Raw genomic sequence first — 18,214 nt, 5'->3', positions numbered from 1 at the left:
AAACCAAAATGAATTATTCGCAAAACCACTAACTAAATTCAATTTTACGCGAAAATCTATTATCATTTAATGAAATTACAAAATTTAAAGCCGAAATTATAATAACGTATATGACAGTTTATATCATTTGTTTAAAGAGAACAAATAATAGACGATTAGTCACTTTTTAAACGAATTCTACCCGGAAAAATATGCGATCTGCTCCTAAATAAATGATCCAAAAAAGAGTTATTACCTGAAATTTTCCGATAAGCTTCCCAATGCTGCATAAGCCTCAGGGCATCTATATTTTTTTCGTTTGTTAAAAATGTCTGGATTACTGCGAGGCATATCTCCTCCAGTTCTTGAACTATCTCGTCTAAGTGTCTGCTGTAATCGGTCTGGAAAGAAAAGATAACAGTTATTTTGTGAAAAAATTAGGTTCGCGAATTTTATGGAACTGACAAAATAGATTGAATGAAAAATAAATCATTTGGATTAAAAATTTTTTCATTTCTTTTCTTTCTATAGTTAATTATTTGTTTATTATTGAATTAATCCACTTTTTCGTATATTGTTTTAACTAACTCATAATCTTGATTAATGACACGCTTTTAGCAATTTTACGTTTTGTGTAGGGTCACAGAAAGTATTTATTCTTACTTGAAGGACTAAGAAAAGTATCAAATACGAGGTATGGCTATTAAATAACGAGACTGGTTACGAAAAAAGGTTTTATTATAAAAATTATTCTACATTCGAATGCTGCCCTTCAATATACTTCCCTCTCTTCGCCACAAACGAATCACGATACCGTTAATGTCGAAAAAAGCGAGCAGCATTGCCTTGAATGTTGATTTGTTCTCAGGGCTCTCACTAAAGCGCTTACACCGATCAAAAACACGTGCACGAGATACAGTGTCACAGTTAAATGTCATTCTAAACATAAAATTACTTCGCAAATGTCAAATATTTTATTGATTTCCATTCAAATGACATATCTGTAGTTCAAGTTTGAATGCTATGTAATGCGTTAATTTTATTATGTATAGTATATAAAATTGTTATGGTAACTGGGACTCCTATCAATACTCGAATGGTAGGAGGGGAGCCCTGCGATAAAGAATATTTATATATGGCATCTTTGCGCCCGATGGATGAGATAAATAAGCACGTGTGCGCGGGAACTCTGATAAATCCAAATTGGATACTAACAGCTGCACATTGTTATATGGGATGGGCAGTGGCTATTATTGGAAACAAGTATAACTTGCTTGCCAAAGTCGATGAAAATGATAATAACAGGCTAGTTGTGGATATATTTTACATGGTGGTACATCCAAACTATAACGAATTGACAAAAACTGATGATATAGCACTTGCTTTCTTGTCTCAAGCTGTAAACTTTATTGATAGCGTAAAACTTCCAAGAGTTAACCATGGAGCAACGTTATGTAAACTCGCCCTAGTTATAGGATGGGGTTACCAACACGAAAATGTTCCCCTGCTCAGTTCAATATTACAATGCGTTTTTTTAAAAACTATGAATTATGTCGACTGTCATAGGAAAAATGCTATTTGTACTTTCACAAAAGATAAAGATGCTTGCAAAGGCGATTCTGGAGGTCCTTTGCTATGTGGAGATGTACAATTTGGTATTGTATCGCGTGGAAAAGGTTGCCAAGGCCGATACCCTGGAATCTATACTAGGGTTGACAAGTATCTGGATTTCATTGAAAAACATGCTATATCTTATAGAAGCAGCAGTCGATATTATAAAATTAGGTCAAGTATTATGATATTATTCGTTTTTATTCAGCTTATTTTTATTTTAATAAACTTATGAGCGATATTTCTTTCAATGATAAATGTTTTTAAAAGTTTATATTCTTGAAATACCAGTCGAATCAGTTAGAACTAGTTATTTCCGTTAAAATTTCCAGTGCGGAATCCATTTTGTTTGTTATTGATTCGTCTACGTAACCCTCAGCAACTGTGTTGGATTTTCACCCACCGTGCTCCTTTAGTTGAACACAGATCATTCAAGAGATATGTTGAAGGCATCTTTGGTTTGATTATACAAATGCAAGTGAAGTACGTAAAAAAAGAAGACAAGTCAGCGCCAATCCGTGATATATGCATAATGCCAAAATATGCAGACCAACAAAGTATTCGACAGTCATTGAAGGCGTTCAATCTATCGTCAGTCCGGATGAGGAACTTCTTTCCATAAAGGTATCTATAAAAGTACTCCACGGACTTCATGACCACCAAAAGTTCTCTTCTTGTGACGCAGTAGATCCGTTCTGGTTTCAAGAGAGCTTTACTAAAGTATCCCAGCACTTTTTCTTGCCCTCCTTGGATCTATGAGAGCACTCCTCCAATCCATATGTTGCTTGCATCCGTATCAAGGATAAAATTCGCTTCTGGTAGTGGATATCCCAATATTGACGCCGTAGTTTAATGTTTCTCCCAAGTCTCGAATACCGTTTGACAGTGATCGTCCCAGTTGCTTCTTTTGAAGGTTGCAGTCCAATTTTTCACGAAGGACATCGATCACCAACGGTATTAAGCATATCATCGTAAATAAGCTTACCTCTTAACCCTTTTAAATACAGGTAGGTACTTGATGATGATGATGATGGCTCGTGAGTCCAATTGGATATCTTTTTTCTTTTAATTTATCGCGTAACTCTGGTTTACTTTTTTGACGTCAAACTTTACACTTACACTTCTAATAAGTTATTGTTCGTTGCTATTGGTAATGCAATATTTTGTTTATGTATGGAACTGGTCTAGGTTAACTAGATATCAATACATCCTTTTATTTTCGACTACGAAAAACTACGGAAGTATGCCCTGAATACCTATTGATTTGAATCGTTTATTCACTTCGGATTGCATATTAGTGTTTCCATTGTGTTATTTCCGTCATAACGTAGTGTTCTTCTTTCGTTCATTTAACGATGTATTCTACATCGCATTCTGCCAAGGCAAATTGTCTAGTGCTGGTTTAATAATTTGTGACATCCATAAAAACCAGACTTCTGATACAACCTTCATTAAATAATATTGTACTATCCGATTCATTATCAATAAATCAGCACGAACTCGGAATTGGTTTGAAAACACCATGTGAGATTAAGAGGAAGTTTGTAAATTAATATTTCATCACTCAGCAATTGGTAGCACTGAAAACGACGAAACAAATGAGTGGCAATTGCCGACACTGAATATTCAAGCGAAATTTTAACATTAATGGTTTAAATTCAGATGCGGATACCACGTCGGACTTTTAGTAAAATAGTGAAGGTGCTATCCTAACCTAACATATAAATTTTAAATAAATAATCTATGAGTATCAGTTTCGAGTAGCTGGTTCTTACCAAGGATAAATAACTGCGATTTATTACTTAAGGAATTAAACGGGATATATTCAATAAAAAGATGCAGTGCGCAGAATTGATGTTGAATACACTATTAAAAACTGGTTTGATCGAGTTCAGAGTGCCATTAGTTTGATTGTGATTGCGAACACACGACTTTGACGGTTAGAAAATAAAGGTATAACTAACTGTCTCCAAAAAGAAAAGAAACATGTGGACACGAAGGAGAATCAACTCCAAAAAGTGATAAAAGTTTAATGAGCAATAGCGAAGTCAATTCAAGAAAGAAAAGCACAGATCTACGAATGGACTGGCCGAATTATGGTGTTAAAGTTAAAAGATAAAGGAACACCAATGTTCAACTACGAATATTATGAAAAATATTTAGAATGCTCCAAAAAAGTCAATTATTTTTTATTACCACTAAACCACTAAACCACAGTCACAATTTCACTGTCTGACGCTTGTTATCATCTAATTGTGTGATTGTTGAATGTAGTAGTGCCTACGAGTTATCTGTAAGACTTTTTGGCCAAATAGGATAAGTAATAAACATAACTGAAGAAGAAAAAATAGACCTAAGGTTATCAAGATCAATAAAGGACTCTTATAAATTATTATTTAGTAGGGCATTTTGTTTCGTTAAAAAATTTTTGTTTTGCATGATGTTCCGCTTAGGGAACGTTGAAATCGTTCAATTGTATTTATTGAAAACAAAATGTTGTATCGCATTATAGAATGCTCTGCACATGTCAGAAATAATATGGATGGATCAAGAACCAAGACCTCATCAACGTGCATAAGAGTACTCACACGATTACGAATTGCTTGATTGGGGTTTATCACGCAGCAGTAAATTTTAATGCGGAAAAAGATTTATTGTGAAATATGTGGTATATAAATGGTAAGTTTCTGACGCGCCCTCTGTTTACCTCAAATTACCCATGATGTTTGAAATTTTCGATACATATTTTTTTAATGCAACTAAAAGTTTAAAATTACTTCTTTTCAAGAATTTTTGGAAGAAAGATAAAATTTGACGTTTCGACTATTTTGATAAAGACTTAAAGAAAAGTCGGAAGTAGGTATTGGGCCACTTGAGACCAGCCCCTCGACTCGACTTTTGATAAGCCACATGACCACGCGATTGGCTGGTGATATGGTAGTGGCCACGCCCTCTAGCATATGATTGGTTGGTGATATGGACGTGGCCTCGCCCTAGGTGATTTAGCTCCTTATATGGTATGTGTGACCACCTTCTCGCTAGGTGTTTGGGTGGTGGTCGCTACCGTAGGTATCTGTAAAATGAGATCTGTAAAATGAGGTGGTAAGATGGCGTCAAATTTTATATAAATATATTTTATCGTACAATAAGATTGATAGGCGCTTAGAATCCAATCATGAGGGAAACATGCTGTCTCCATAAGTCATAAGTGACTGCGAATGAAAAGTCACATTTGTCAAAACAAATAATTATAATTGTGAATATGTATTTTCTCCATGTGGTTATTTTTGTGGTATTGTATAATGCTTTTATCGATATTTCTTTCAGATGCCGCTAATTCAAACAACCTCCCACACGACCTACAACCAAAAAATATTCCTTCGAAAAATCAAAAAGTAATTGGTGGTTTCGATTGTAAAGAAGAATATTCATTTATGGTTTCCTTAAGATCATCAGAATATAAGAATAAACATATTTGTGGAGGAACACTTATCAATTCCAGGTGGATATTAACAGCGGCGCACTGTTACATGTCATCAGCAATAGCTGTAGTCGGTGCCAAGGACAACATTTTGTCACAAATCGAAGAAGAAGGTATAATAGTGGTTGAAATAGAGCGTATGGTGAAGCATCCTTATTATGGACACTTTAGTTATGAAAACGATATAGCACTCGCACATTTAAGCACACCGGTGGATACCGTGGAACCTGTCAAGTTGCCTGCCCAAGACTATGGGTATGTTTTAGATTTTTGTTCCAAGGTTCTCGTTATGGGATGGGGGTATAAAAATGAAAAAGTATATGTTGTAAGTGTAAATTTACAGTGCGTATATTTAGATCTCGTAGAGTTTGTGGATTGTCAAGTCAAGTTTTCTGTAAACGTTTTATGTACATTCACTAGGGGTAAAGATGCTTGTCAGGGAGATTCGGGAGGACCACTGTTTTGTGGAGATGTACAGTTTGGAATTGTGTCGTGGGGTAGAGGATGTGCAAGTGATTTTCCTGGTGTTTTTACAAGGGTAGATAAATACTTGGAGTTTATTAAAGAAAATGCTAAATCTTATCGCAGCAAAAGTATAAAAGTACTAGTAACACGCTGCTGTGTATTTTTATTCAGCTCAACATTTATTTCCACTTTATACGTTTTTTAATATTATCTTCCGTTGCATTTGTTGTATCATTGTTTTGATTATAGTTTTTTTACTTTTATTGATTTATTTTATTATCGAACATCGAGAAAATTGAATGAAGTGCAGCCAAATTGTATAAATTAGAATGTAAATCACTTATGCTGTAAAAATTATGAATCACTTTTCGTTAACCTTTTGATCGATCCCCTTAAAGTAATAAACTTAATCGATTTAAAATGCGCTTGTTTAAAAACATTTCTGATTTTGGCGATGACAAAAAAGTCAAAGGGCGATAGACTCGGTGAATTGGGTGGCTGTGGTAACACTAGAATCGCAGTAGTAGTTTTCTCGTCATGATGCAGCACTCAATTATTCACGATGTCTAAGCTCAATCTGTTGACCGTTTTTCGAAGTCTATTAGAAGTTTGCTATAAAATTATTAATTCACAATCTCTCCAGGTGGAACGTACTCCTAATAGACCAACCGACTGTTGTTAAAGACGCCAATGAGCAATGTTATCATTTTGACTTGCTCATGCCAAGATCGGAGTTTGATGCTAATTAATACGTGAAATTTGTGTGTTTTTTTTTAACAATTTATGATATGTTTAACTAAGTATTCGTTTTTCAACAAAATGTATGGTTGAGTTTAATGGTGTGATAAGAGGGTTAATTTTTATCGTGTTTTCCGTTGAAGAAAGAAAAAATACACTAAAAAGCAGTAACTACAAATCAATTGGATTTACTGCTTTTTTATGCAATTCAGTCTTACCGATTGTAATAATATATCTTGTTTATAATCAGTAACCGCCATTTTGATTAAAATTTAATGAAATATTTTGTAATAATATGAACTCGTTCAATGATAAGGAAAAGAGCTACAACACAGTTAAAAAATTCCAGAGTAGCATGAATGAAAAATTCTACTACCCTTAATTAAAGTCTTGTACTTTCAGTGAATTCTGGAGTGATATATTACTTAAAAGACTTTTTAAAACTTACCACTTGATAAGGGTAGATTTAATCTGACGCTCACGCGAAAAAAGAGAAAAATAGTACGGTACAAGTGGTTTGTATGATTATGGTTTATAGTAATTCAAATACCTGATTAAGTAATTTTTAAAAAACTAAATCTTAGATAAAAGTTGATGATCCAGATTTTTTTGATATATGACACAGTGCAGAAACACGTTCCCAGGAAATGAAGGTGTTCCATTAGTCGTAATGTTACATATATTGTGCGAAGAAACATTCTTATATTTTTGAAAAATGCTTTTTTGTGTTTCCTTTTAATGAACAGGTGCAAGCTAGTTTTTCAATAACACAAAAGTTGACATTAATACCTATTAAGAAAATCAATAACTGAACGGTAAGTTGTGTCCTTATTTTTATCCAACGGAAAAGAAAATAATTTAAACTATCCTATCTTTGTTTACAATCTATTTATCAATTACTTCAAATAGAAATAATTGTTTTCCAAGACAAACTACTTTATTTTTGTATATATTTTCTTGGGTCATAGCTTTATAAGTAGAGTTATCATGAGGTTGCATTCCTTGAATACAGCTCCACCTTCATTGGAAATAAGAGTGTAGATTAAGCTTTAATAGGAGTGAAAAGTATTTCCAAATGCACTGGAATTCTTTGAAGTATATTGCTTAGCCATTTTGTGTTTCAACCTTTTTTGAAGACATAAATGCCATGAATGTTGATGAGATGTGATGTTATTACTTTTAAACCATACAAATAAATAACGTCGGGTATTCCGTTTCCTTAAAGGGATATCGATATTAGGTTTTACCACTGTATTTCAACTAGAGGATGGAGGACTTTTTGAGCATCTGTTACGTTAATTCAACTGTTAAAAGCACGCAAAAAAGGTTTATACTTTGTGTGATTTCATCAGAATTTTTTCTCTCACACCAATAACTAGATAAATTAGAAAAAAACTATCTTTTTAACAATTCTCCAGAACGTTTCTGCAGAGATCATCTGGTATTTTTACCACAAAGGAACGTTTCTATTTGACTCGACCCTGAAATATGCGGAGTATGCGCATTTCATTTCAAAATGTACTTTCAGATAGTTCAGACAATAAAAATCATTATAAAAGTAAATTACGTTATATAGTACGAAAATTCCATATTTATAATCGAAATTTTATTCATTAAAAAAATCTTCCCATCAGACGTAGTTATAATTTAGGAAAGTTCGACAAAAAAAAAATATGTATTTGGATCACCTATTGCCCCCTTTTCAAAATTAGTTCAATTTTTAGTTAACAAACCGTTTTGCAGTTGGAAAGAGAAAGAGCTAAGAGGCGTTTCTGTGGCTCGCACAGAATCCTTTGCAGTATCATCGCGAATTCTCATCCGGAAGCACGTTACGAAACTCATTTCGGCTTAGTGCAGAACTTTTTGACGCAATTCGAAATATTCAAAAACAAAAAATTTTTTAGCAATCTGAAAAAGTGCTTATTATTAAAAATAAGTGTAAAAGTTTCTTTTAACGAAAATTAAAATTATTAATGTGAATTAAATTAATAAAAGTTCGGAAGTTGTTTAAAATAGTAAACATAATTCGTTTAACATGATATAGGTATCGAATAAATAATGAATTTTGAATCAGTCCGAAATTAATAAATTTTTTTACAGAATCTACGTTTTTAAAAAACAAGAAATATGCGTACAATAAATTCAAACATCACGTTTACGAGTCTATCTGCAACTGTTTTAAAAAAATCAACAGATTAAGACAAATAAACTTAAACCGAGTGGTTTATAATTATTTTTTTAGATGTTGACTATCATTAGGTGTGTAGAATATATTCCATTTCGAAATATTGTATCTGATCCACTCTAATTTTGAAGTGGAAACTTTCCAAGTTTATTTCCTTGTTAAATAGGTCGAATCGATGTTTTTGAAAAATTTACGTCTTCATCAGGTATTATCACAGGATTTCAAATATTATATGAAGTGTCTTTTTGAAAAAACGATATATTGAGACTGAAAATTGTCCCCCTCAGTTTTCTGTCCCATACCATTAGCTAATAGATTCGTGAGTATTATGTACGAGGGCGGTTGGATAGACGAGTAACTTTCAAAGTGACTTTATTGAAGAAAAAAAATATATAAAATTCAATGAGTGAATGCATTGGGACGAGTAATAGCCAATACTCACGAATAGAGCACAGCTTTCAGGAAAAAACACAATATATTAACAATTTCTGTGTGAATAGAACTTGTAGTTGTACTTGTTGTTAACACCTCGTATATTTATTTTGTTACTTCCTTATTTATGTTGTCGTCGATGTAACTTTCGGCAATTCCGGACGATTTCCTCCCTCTGAGTTTTTTCATAGCTATACACACACTTACACAAATAGTTGTGGATGACCGATGCTATTAGCCAATTTTTACATGGTGCATTTTCATGAGATGGTCTTGGAGATTTTCATGTAACGTTCTATAGACCTCCATTGAACCCATGATTAAAGCGAAATGTGCAAAACACATTTGAAATTTTGTTTTTGATGAAATACTTTGGTCAGTGCCTCCTGTATAAAAGTCGTGGTTTTTTTTTGGTCAGTATGGATATTCAAGGTACTTTTTAGCATCGTGTGTGTTACTAGTAAGAATATTTGTACTTCTTGTTTAATTGGCGAGTAATACTTTTTCAAAAAAGTTTTTTTCGTTGATTCCCACTTAGATTTTGTATGTAGTAGCAGATTATCTAATGTTCTCCAATATATCAGTACTGTTACGCATTTCAACATCATCGGAAGCACTCGTATCATCTTGCAAGCAAAAACAAACATATCTCAACATAGCAATTCTCAAAATGTTTCCTCAACTCTTCACACTTATTCCAGATAGTTTGCAATTTTTTGGATTTGTCGTCTATATCATCGTTTCTTCATTCGTGTGAAATCGCTTTCCACAAAGCTATTTTCCAAATTTAGGAAGGAAAGTAATCGAAGGGAGCCAGATCAGGTGAACATTGTCGATAAGTCATTATTGTCGTGATGAACAAAAATTCTTTTCTTCAGCAAATACGTTCGATTTTCTTCATTTTCGGTATCAAAACGTGTGGGCAAATTAGAATTATATTGGACAGTTGTCGTTTTTTTTTTATCTAAAATATCAATTTCAAATTTTGAATCGAACTTATTTCGAAATATAATATACAGTGTATATGGGACATAAGAAGGTGAATTTTCACAAAATTTCGTGAAAAAAATGTTTAATATAAAAGATAAAAATTAAAAACGAAAAATTTTTTTTCCCAATTTGTAAAACTAAACCTGCCAATATTCTGGAATAAAAAGATGGGAATACCACAAGGATAAGAAGAATTGAGCAATCAGGGATGTTGCCAAATGTATTACAAACTTTTAAAAATCCTATGGCTTATTGTAAGAGAATGGACACCATTTTAAGCATCTGCTGTAATCGCCTTTACTGTATGTTTCTAAAATTTGTAATTTTTCTACTTCACAAAAGTGGATCCACTTTATAACAAAAACATTTAAAGATTTGTCTTCAGTTGTTGTATGTTTTCTGCGCCATCATTTGGATAAATTTTTTACTGAACCAGTTTCGTTCAACTTTTTACTAACTTATTAACACTAGACCTTTTCACGAGATTTGTATTAGCACATAAATTATTGAAGAATATTCAAATTAAACGATTTTATTCAATCGTAACCATCTAAATGTACAATATTCATTGTATGGAAAATAATCAGTATTTCCATAAGTATAAAATATATAGGGTGATCCATTCGAAATAACAAAGTTCATTAGTTTTCTGGAAGAAGGAAAGGTCTGACACCAATAGTACAAGCCGTTTCCGAGGTAATTGAGGCGTTCCATACATAAAACTCATTTTGTATATGCATCGTTACAAAGATAAAAGGACTTTTGAATAAAACTGTATATTTTTTCACAGCATATAATTTGGTATTGAAATATTCACATTCCATTATGTTATGGTATTCATAATATAATAGTTTTCATAACGATACATCTTCTTAACCGATCAATCAACTGTTTTCATAATGCAACGGTGATTTTCATTACGCCTCGCCCTGTCCTCCAATAAAAATTACGTATTTTTCACAAAAGCGACGTTTTCGTCACTTAAAAATAAAACCTATAACATAAATTGCGATAGATCAATATACAATTGTATAATTTTAGTATTTCCATTCTCATCTAAAGTTCTAGTTGTAATTTTCCAAAGAATAAGCGCCGATGAAAATGATATGGAAATGCAAATAACATACGCAGATATTAGACAAAAATTAAATGAGTATCCTCAGATCCTATCTCTACAAATCCTGTTTTATCTACATGGACAACGTAATTACTTTTCTAAATAATTGCATGAGCACCTCGTACAAGTATTCTGAAAAAACAACCTCAGTTGATTAAATCTGAATTTCTCACTGAAGAAGTTGGATTTTTAGGTCATATTGTAACTTCTCAAGGAATAAAAACGAATCCTGCCAAAATAGAAGCCATCCAAAAATTCCCCCTTCCTAAAACCATTAAAGAAATAAAATCGTTTCTAGGGCTCATTATCGAAATTAATAATCCTCAGAATCTCGTGAAAAGTGTAAACAGTTATTGAGCAATGCTCTGAATTAAATACTTTAACATTTATATGGTTTTCGTATTATTTCCTTTTACAACGTCTCCATTATTCGAATAATTCTTCTTAATCTGAGTGTCTCGAGAAAATCCACAAAAGCCATTTAATCGATGATATCGCTCTAAAGTTATTTTTTTCTTGTTAACAGGTTTATTATGAGTCCGGTAAAACGTGTTCTGGGTTAATTTACTTATCATCTGTTAAAAATTATTAATTTCTAGTCTTTAATTATTAGCGTGATTTTGATATCTTGGTTGAGATGATATCCCAGGATACCGGGATTCACATATTCATTTGCGGTTATCCACCCCATCATAAGTATTTGGTGAAGAAGGTGCCCTGTTATTTCCATATATCTAGAAATTGTAGGAATGGGTCTAGTTGCCGATTTAAACATTCAGTTCCGGCCATCTATGAGTTTCACAGGAGGAACTACTACCGTCCTGGATCCGGTCCTGCTTGGATGTAGTGAAATTATAAAATTCGGCGAAGGCGCACCTTTGTTGAAATGCTCGGAATTCGTTTGATCTTCGTTTTTATATCAGTTTTTATAGCAAGCGGTTTATTCACATTGTTTCGATTAATTTCTAGGAAGGAATGATTTTCTGTAGCGTAGTTTGGTTATAATAAATAGTCGTAGTGATAGTTATTAGTGAATTATATTAATTAGTTAAGCGCAGTGTTTAAATGAATTGAGAACGTAAGGGTCAGTATCTATTTATTTACCCAACGAATAGAAAGATTTTAAATAATGTGTTATATCCTTTATTACTAATACTAATATTTATTGAAATAACTCAACGATTTACGGTACGCCAGTGATATCCCGAAATTCAAGTCCTCCGTTAAATATAGTCGGAGTTCGATTGGAACGAACAAGCAAATTTAACTTAGGCAATTGATTACACGTAGTAGATCATTTTGAAGTCGAATATGGCAAGTAAAATTTTATTGCTGGATGCTTCCTAAATATTGGAATTTATTTACTTTAGTATATCATCTCAATTTCGCAAATCGATATGGGAGTACATTAGGCATAAATCCCTAATTGGAATATACGATGTCGAATGAAGAAGGGAGATTATTAAATTCTATTTCAATCTACATAAGCCTTCTCTCTAGTATTTTGAGCACGTCACTGAAACAGATCTGGTGCTACTAATTAAAATGGATATTGTTTCGCGGGTGATGAGATGGAATGTGAATTGAGACGATGACATACTGTATCTCGAAAACAACTACTACCATTATATTGTAGTAGTATCTCAATCCGTTTTAAAAAGTTTCTATCAAACATGAGGGATAACGTAACCTGCTGTGAGTGAATAATTATTTTTCGATTCTGTTACTACACGCGTTATATTAGTTTGTATTCATCTATCTATACTCACACTATTCACTATTACCACGACACGCACAAGCGCAATTGCACTGTTAGTAAAAAATTACCTTCGGTCTCTGGGGACGATAATTTGGTTACCGAAATACGCGTCATAGAGCGCAAATGTCAGTGTTGGTATGAATGTAGCAGTGAACTAAGTGCAACTTAGTATCTAAAGGACGACCAATACATTATTTTCATAAATTCGAACGATTATCCTTGCAGGATGTAACGGAATCTTTGGCACAAAGTTTAGCATACTTGTCAAATAGAAAAACAATAAGTTCATAAATTTCATCTGTCCCAAATGTTTGATAGCAATCGCTGGAAAAGTTTTCCAATTATTATTTATTAAAATCTGTTAGATACTTTTCTTAATATCTAACAAATAAATTCAACTTATTGTTTGCTAACATCCGACTTATTTCTCAAATATGTATTGGATCGTTACGCCTGCTTCAGTTGTCAACAATAATAGTTGACGTAATAGACTCAGTGGCGACGTTCTAGAATGTAGAACGCGTATTTCGTGGATTTTATTCGAATCGTTATCAACTGAATTTTTCAAATTTTTAAGACTATATATGTAATGTGTTTGTAAGTCGTCTTGTAGTAAAAATTTTACGTTTCGACTTGTTGCGGTCTTTATCAAAATATTACTTGAAATTATATTGATAAATAGATCACCGACAACATGAATATCAAAATAGAAATCCGTTTTAACCACAATAATATTTTTTTCCCGTTGTTATTTCTCAAACTTAAGTAAAAGCTACCAATTGAACTTTTGTAGTTGACATTTTTCTAAAAACTGAGATATCTACCCCATGTAAACAGTATCGCAATCATTACGAGGTATCAATATCTCCTCAAACCCAATCAATCGTCCTCTCCAAGAACACAGCCTTCATATATGGCTCGTAACGTATTTCACAATAATTTCTAAAACGTTTCATCAAATTTTTTGCGAGTTTTAGTTTGAAGGATATCAGTTTACTATGGGCTATAGGATCTATCTTTAGAAAAAAAAATGTTATCCTTATATTTAGCCGAGAGCGACAGGCGGAAATTGCAAATAATCGTCTAGAATCTCAATCAATCTTGTTTTCTTGGTCGGAATATTCCAGGGACGCATCCAATTGGAAAGTATGCAAATGGGGATAGAGAATTTACGCAACTGTCTGATATATTAAGAGACTCAATTGTGGAAGATTTTTTCTGGGTTAGGTCATATCGAGTAAATAAGGAATTTTGAAATTCAGATAAAATATATTTAACGTATCTAAAGCTGTAACAAAATTTCTCAAAATTCACGTTGACCAACTAGCTCCGACAACTAATTGACATTATTATTATTCAATGACAACAACCTTAAAGTAAATTCTTTCCATCGATTTTTACAGGCGCTGTAGCAATTCTAGAATGATTATGATGATCTTAATTTTATATTTTACCAAAAATAATCGTTTAACGAATACAAATTACCGTTTCATGGTTATGTCGTTGAAACGCCAAAGTGGTTAGACAAGAGCTTAACTTATTTTTTCGAACTCATGATTTTTTTAAAATCGCAGTCGTAAACTGTAAACGAAAGTTTTGGAAAGTAATATCCTAGAAATGTGTAAATTTTTTATCAAACAAAATTAACGACCAAGAAACTCTGAAAACAAATTATTTCTCGTACTACCTACTTTTACACAACCTTTTCTTCTAACTAAATTGTTCCAATGGATTCTGTGGAATAACAATCAAATAGAGAGAATCGATAAGAGAAATATTTGCTTTGGCAAGTGAGTTTCGATATTGTAAACAACCTAAAAGAATTCAATAATAAAGCTCTATAATGCAGCCCACTTGACACGCTCTATAAGATAATAATGGAAACATCTCTTATTTCTAATGCTTTTACCATTAACTAAAAAACGGTCCAAGAAGTCGTAAATTACGATAACATTCGTATTATGTTCTTTGGTCGATTGGTCTGTAGTTATTTTCATGTAATATTTGGCATATTTAATTTAATAAAAATACTATTCTAGTTTGTTTGATGTATAGTCCAGCTTACTATACAGAAATTTCCTTATCGTTTGTTTGGCAATCCTGAAAGGGGTTTTTTCTTTTTCTCATTAATTTGGAGGGGGAATCACCTGACTAAACAAAAAATCTATATTCCGCTGGCGCGCTATTTCCTGAATTCCGTCTGCAATCTGTGTCGATGTGAGTTGTTTTTTCTACCGTTTCTTTAGTTTTTAAGTCTGTAAATGTAGTGAAATGGCTTCGAAACGGAAAAATACTTCGGTTATATTACAAGACAAACTTGAAATGTTAAAACACTTAGACAATGGTGAAGGTGCCTCAAAATTAGCTGTTGAGTTTGGAGTGGGGAATTCCACAATCACCGACTGGAAGAAAAAACGATTAAAAATAGAACAAGTTTTGTATTTCTTTAACGATTAAGTGCTGCTAGTACAGGCTGACTTGATCGTTTTAAGAAGCGTCATGGCATACGTCAATTAACCATTACTGGGGAACGCCTATCGTCTAATGAGGCTTCTGCAACTAAATATTTAAATATATTTGCTGACCAGATTGCTTCATACTTCGGCTGCCTTTGATATTGCGCTACGCTACGTTGAACAACGGTCCACCTCGACCCCAACGGATACGTTGTTTCTGAGACGTTGGCGTAACTTTGCCCCGAGAGAGAGATCTTCGTCTCTTCGTCAAAAAACTGTAAAGGACTTCATTCAATCAGTATAGTTTAGAATATTGTTTTGTTCAATACAATTTACTGTATTTGAAAGATACTGTAACTTTTTATTTTTCATTTTTAAAAATATCCTTATTTCGGTTTCGGATTAAGCAGACTTTCGGATTACCGAAGTTCGAATTATCGGAACTCCACTGTACCATCGGATATATTTAATACAAAACCTTAATAAACCAAAAATTTTTGCATATCTTCAATTTACTCTGTTTAATTAGCGGTATTCTTCATTTTTTTTTTCATAAGGATAACTTTAATAATATTGAATATTAGCCTCTATCTACTAATGTGTTATCGTCCTTTTTAACATTTTTCATTCTTTCTGATTTCTATGTTGATTAGTGGTGAAAGGCTGAAATGTATTTGAGTCTCTAATAGATGAATGAATGTTGTCGGTAATGGGGAACGAATTATTTTTCCAGGTTCATTTTCTTTAACAAAGTTGAAGTTTATTGTGATAATGAATCAAGAAACTCCATTAAAAAAAGAATAACAAAAGAAAAACTTGAGAAAATAATCAACGCTTGGCTCGCTATGTAAGAGACTTTTGGGAACTGTGCTCAGCATTAAAGCATTTATTTCACGTCTGCGGCTTTTATATATTCCAACAACGTATTTTCACTAACAATGAAATTATAAATGGCAAAACAGTATTTCAAATAAGTTGATTAATATGATATTTCCGAATATTTCACTAATTTTCCCAACTTTGAGTTCAATGGAGTGTGGTGAAAAGTTAGATCAAATCTTCCTTTCTTTTTTGAGGCTTAACGATACCAAATTAAACCACTAAATTGGGAAGATAATAGAAAAGATGACTGACAATGGAGACTTATTCCAAACAGATATAATTAACAGATTAACAGACTTCAGTCTTGAGACTTCGAGCAACTCTTATACCATTTGCCACAATAAATTCAATGATATGATGACGAATCTGAGCCTATTTGTTAAATAATTGTAAACTCGTTGGTGTATCGAAAGGCTAAGCCAAATATTTTTCTATAGTAAATTTCCCACTGAAAATCTATTCTTTCGTCAAAGCGCCCTCGTATCCATGTTTGGTTCTTTTTAAATATCCTGTTGGTATGTGATTAAGAATATTCTCATGACTTCTACATTACAGTGACCTCACAAACTGCATTTTATCACTTGAATATTCATCATTTTTAAAATATTTTAAAACTTAAAACATGGTATATTTGACATAAAAAACTTTATTATATGTTCATATATGTAGTAGATATGGCAACAATATAAATAACACCCTAATATCGGCCAAACCTTTACACATCTTCATACTTGAAACTCGTTCTTAGAAGAGAAGAAACAATATGTGACAATCAAGTAAACAAGAAATATCGATAAGTGAAACAATACCCGATAGAAAGAAACTCTAGAAAACACGATTTAGTCTTTAGAAAACTCTATCTGAAGCATTTGCGTGAAATTTCTAATCGAATTTATTGTTTTTACGTTACCAATGCAATTTCTGTCATGTATTTAACCAACACAATTCATTCTCTGAACTAAGGAAAAGCTTTCAAAGAATAATGTAATAGTTATTTACGTTATAAGTCCGTGAAGTGATTTAGTACGGTACGAGATAGAAGTTTGTGGACGAGGCGACGAAGGAGCCGAGTCAAGAATATCTAATCGATTACCTTAATAATAACTTCACGGACGTATATCGTAATATGTTTTTTTTTCATACTGTTTTCGGTTTTAAATAAAACGCAAAATTATAATAAAATACTAGCTTTTACCCGCGGCTTCGCATATTGAAACCTAGTACCATTAAATTCCGACCAATCCTTCCGCATTAAATTTCGACGGAGCGTGGTCTGCATTTCTGCATTATGAATTCTTCTCGCCAATGTCCATGACAATTGACGTTAACTCCATTCAGTACCAGATCGTTCACTATTGAAGACTGCCAAACAAATTCCAAGTAACGTGACGTCTTCAAACTTAAATCAAATTCTGTATACAGTGGTACTTTTCAAGCAACTAACGCCATCTCTAGGTCAGGCCAGGTACTTCTGGAACCATCCTTGCATTAATGAAAGTCTAGAGTTTGATTTAGTAGTGTTAGAACTTTGTTTCGTAAAAAATTACGTGATAATATTGAATATCTCCTATTAAATAATTTGCTGTCGATAAGTTGATTGAAAGAAAGTTAAAATTTGATTAGAATCAACGAATTAATTCAAATATTCAAATGAACTATATTAACTGGTATATTTATTTTCATTTAACTAAATTATTGTAAACAAAATAAATCAATTAAATCATGGAGAAACTGGGAGAATAAAATATTAAATATAATAAAAATGAGTGCGGTGAAAACCGAGGAGATTCAAGAATTGAAAATATTTAAATTCATAATAACAACGTGACTGAAATATATCGTGAAGGTGGCAGAAACTTATCATCATGGCTGCAGGTGAGTAAATTGATTTAAAAATAATGAAGATAAACATTTTTTTTTGTTTCTAACATTTTTTTTGTATAAATATAACAAAATTTCTCAAACTATGCAGCAGAATTTTTTTTTTTTTTGCGGTTATACAAAAAGTTATAATGCGTGATTTAACAGAAGAAAACAAGACGAATTATATCTCAAATTGTCATTGTTTCCAGGCATTAAAATTTCTGGGATTTTACTATTTACACTGTTCACTGTTTTT

At 32.5% G+C, this 18,214-nt stretch overlaps 3 protein-coding genes across 6 annotated transcripts in view; 2 read left to right on the top strand and 1 right to left on the bottom strand.

Annotated features, from left to right (window-relative positions):
- LOC130898860 (midasin) overlaps positions 1-18,214 on the bottom strand; it is a 103,719-nt gene that overhangs the window by 22,846 nt on the left and 62,659 nt on the right. The window contains exon 19 of the mRNA XM_057808423.1: positions 236-380. Coding sequence (XP_057664406.1) covers positions 236-380 — 145 coding nt within the window. The remainder of the gene's footprint in view (positions 1-235; positions 381-18,214) is intronic.
- Positions 975-1,831, top strand: LOC130898863 (chymotrypsin-2-like). The gene has a single exon (XM_057808430.1). The coding sequence runs from the start codon at positions 998-1,000 to the stop codon at positions 1,823-1,825; it is 828 nt and encodes a 275-aa protein (XP_057664413.1). The 5' UTR covers positions 975-997; the 3' UTR covers positions 1,826-1,831.
- LOC130898862 (uncharacterized) overlaps positions 8,070-18,214 on the top strand; it is a 54,177-nt gene continuing 44,032 nt past the window's right edge. The window contains exons 1-3 of one of the 4 annotated variants that reach the window (XM_057808428.1): positions 8,070-8,318; positions 8,375-8,533; positions 17,824-17,970. In XM_057808428.1, coding sequence (XP_057664411.1) covers positions 17,961-17,970 — 10 coding nt within the window. In that variant the 5' untranslated portion in view covers positions 8,070-8,318; positions 8,375-8,533; positions 17,824-17,960. Of the gene's footprint in view, positions 8,319-8,374; positions 8,534-17,718; positions 17,971-18,214 lie in introns of all 4 variants that reach the window. The other 3 variants (XM_057808427.1, XM_057808425.1, XM_057808426.1) reach the window with 3 other exon arrangements.

This window comes from Diorhabda carinulata, chromosome 10 (assembly GCF_026250575.1).
Source record: "Diorhabda carinulata isolate Delta chromosome 10, icDioCari1.1, whole genome shotgun sequence".
Lineage (NCBI taxonomy): Eukaryota > Metazoa > Arthropoda > Insecta > Coleoptera > Chrysomelidae > Diorhabda > Diorhabda carinulata.
This window is presented reverse-complemented; position numbering and strand designations above follow the sequence as displayed.

Bases quoted from the DNA above. Each gene is read 5' to 3' on its own strand.
- LOC130898863 (XM_057808430.1), top strand. From the start codon at position 998: ATGCTATGTAATGCGTTAATTTTATTATGTATAGTATATAAAATTGTT.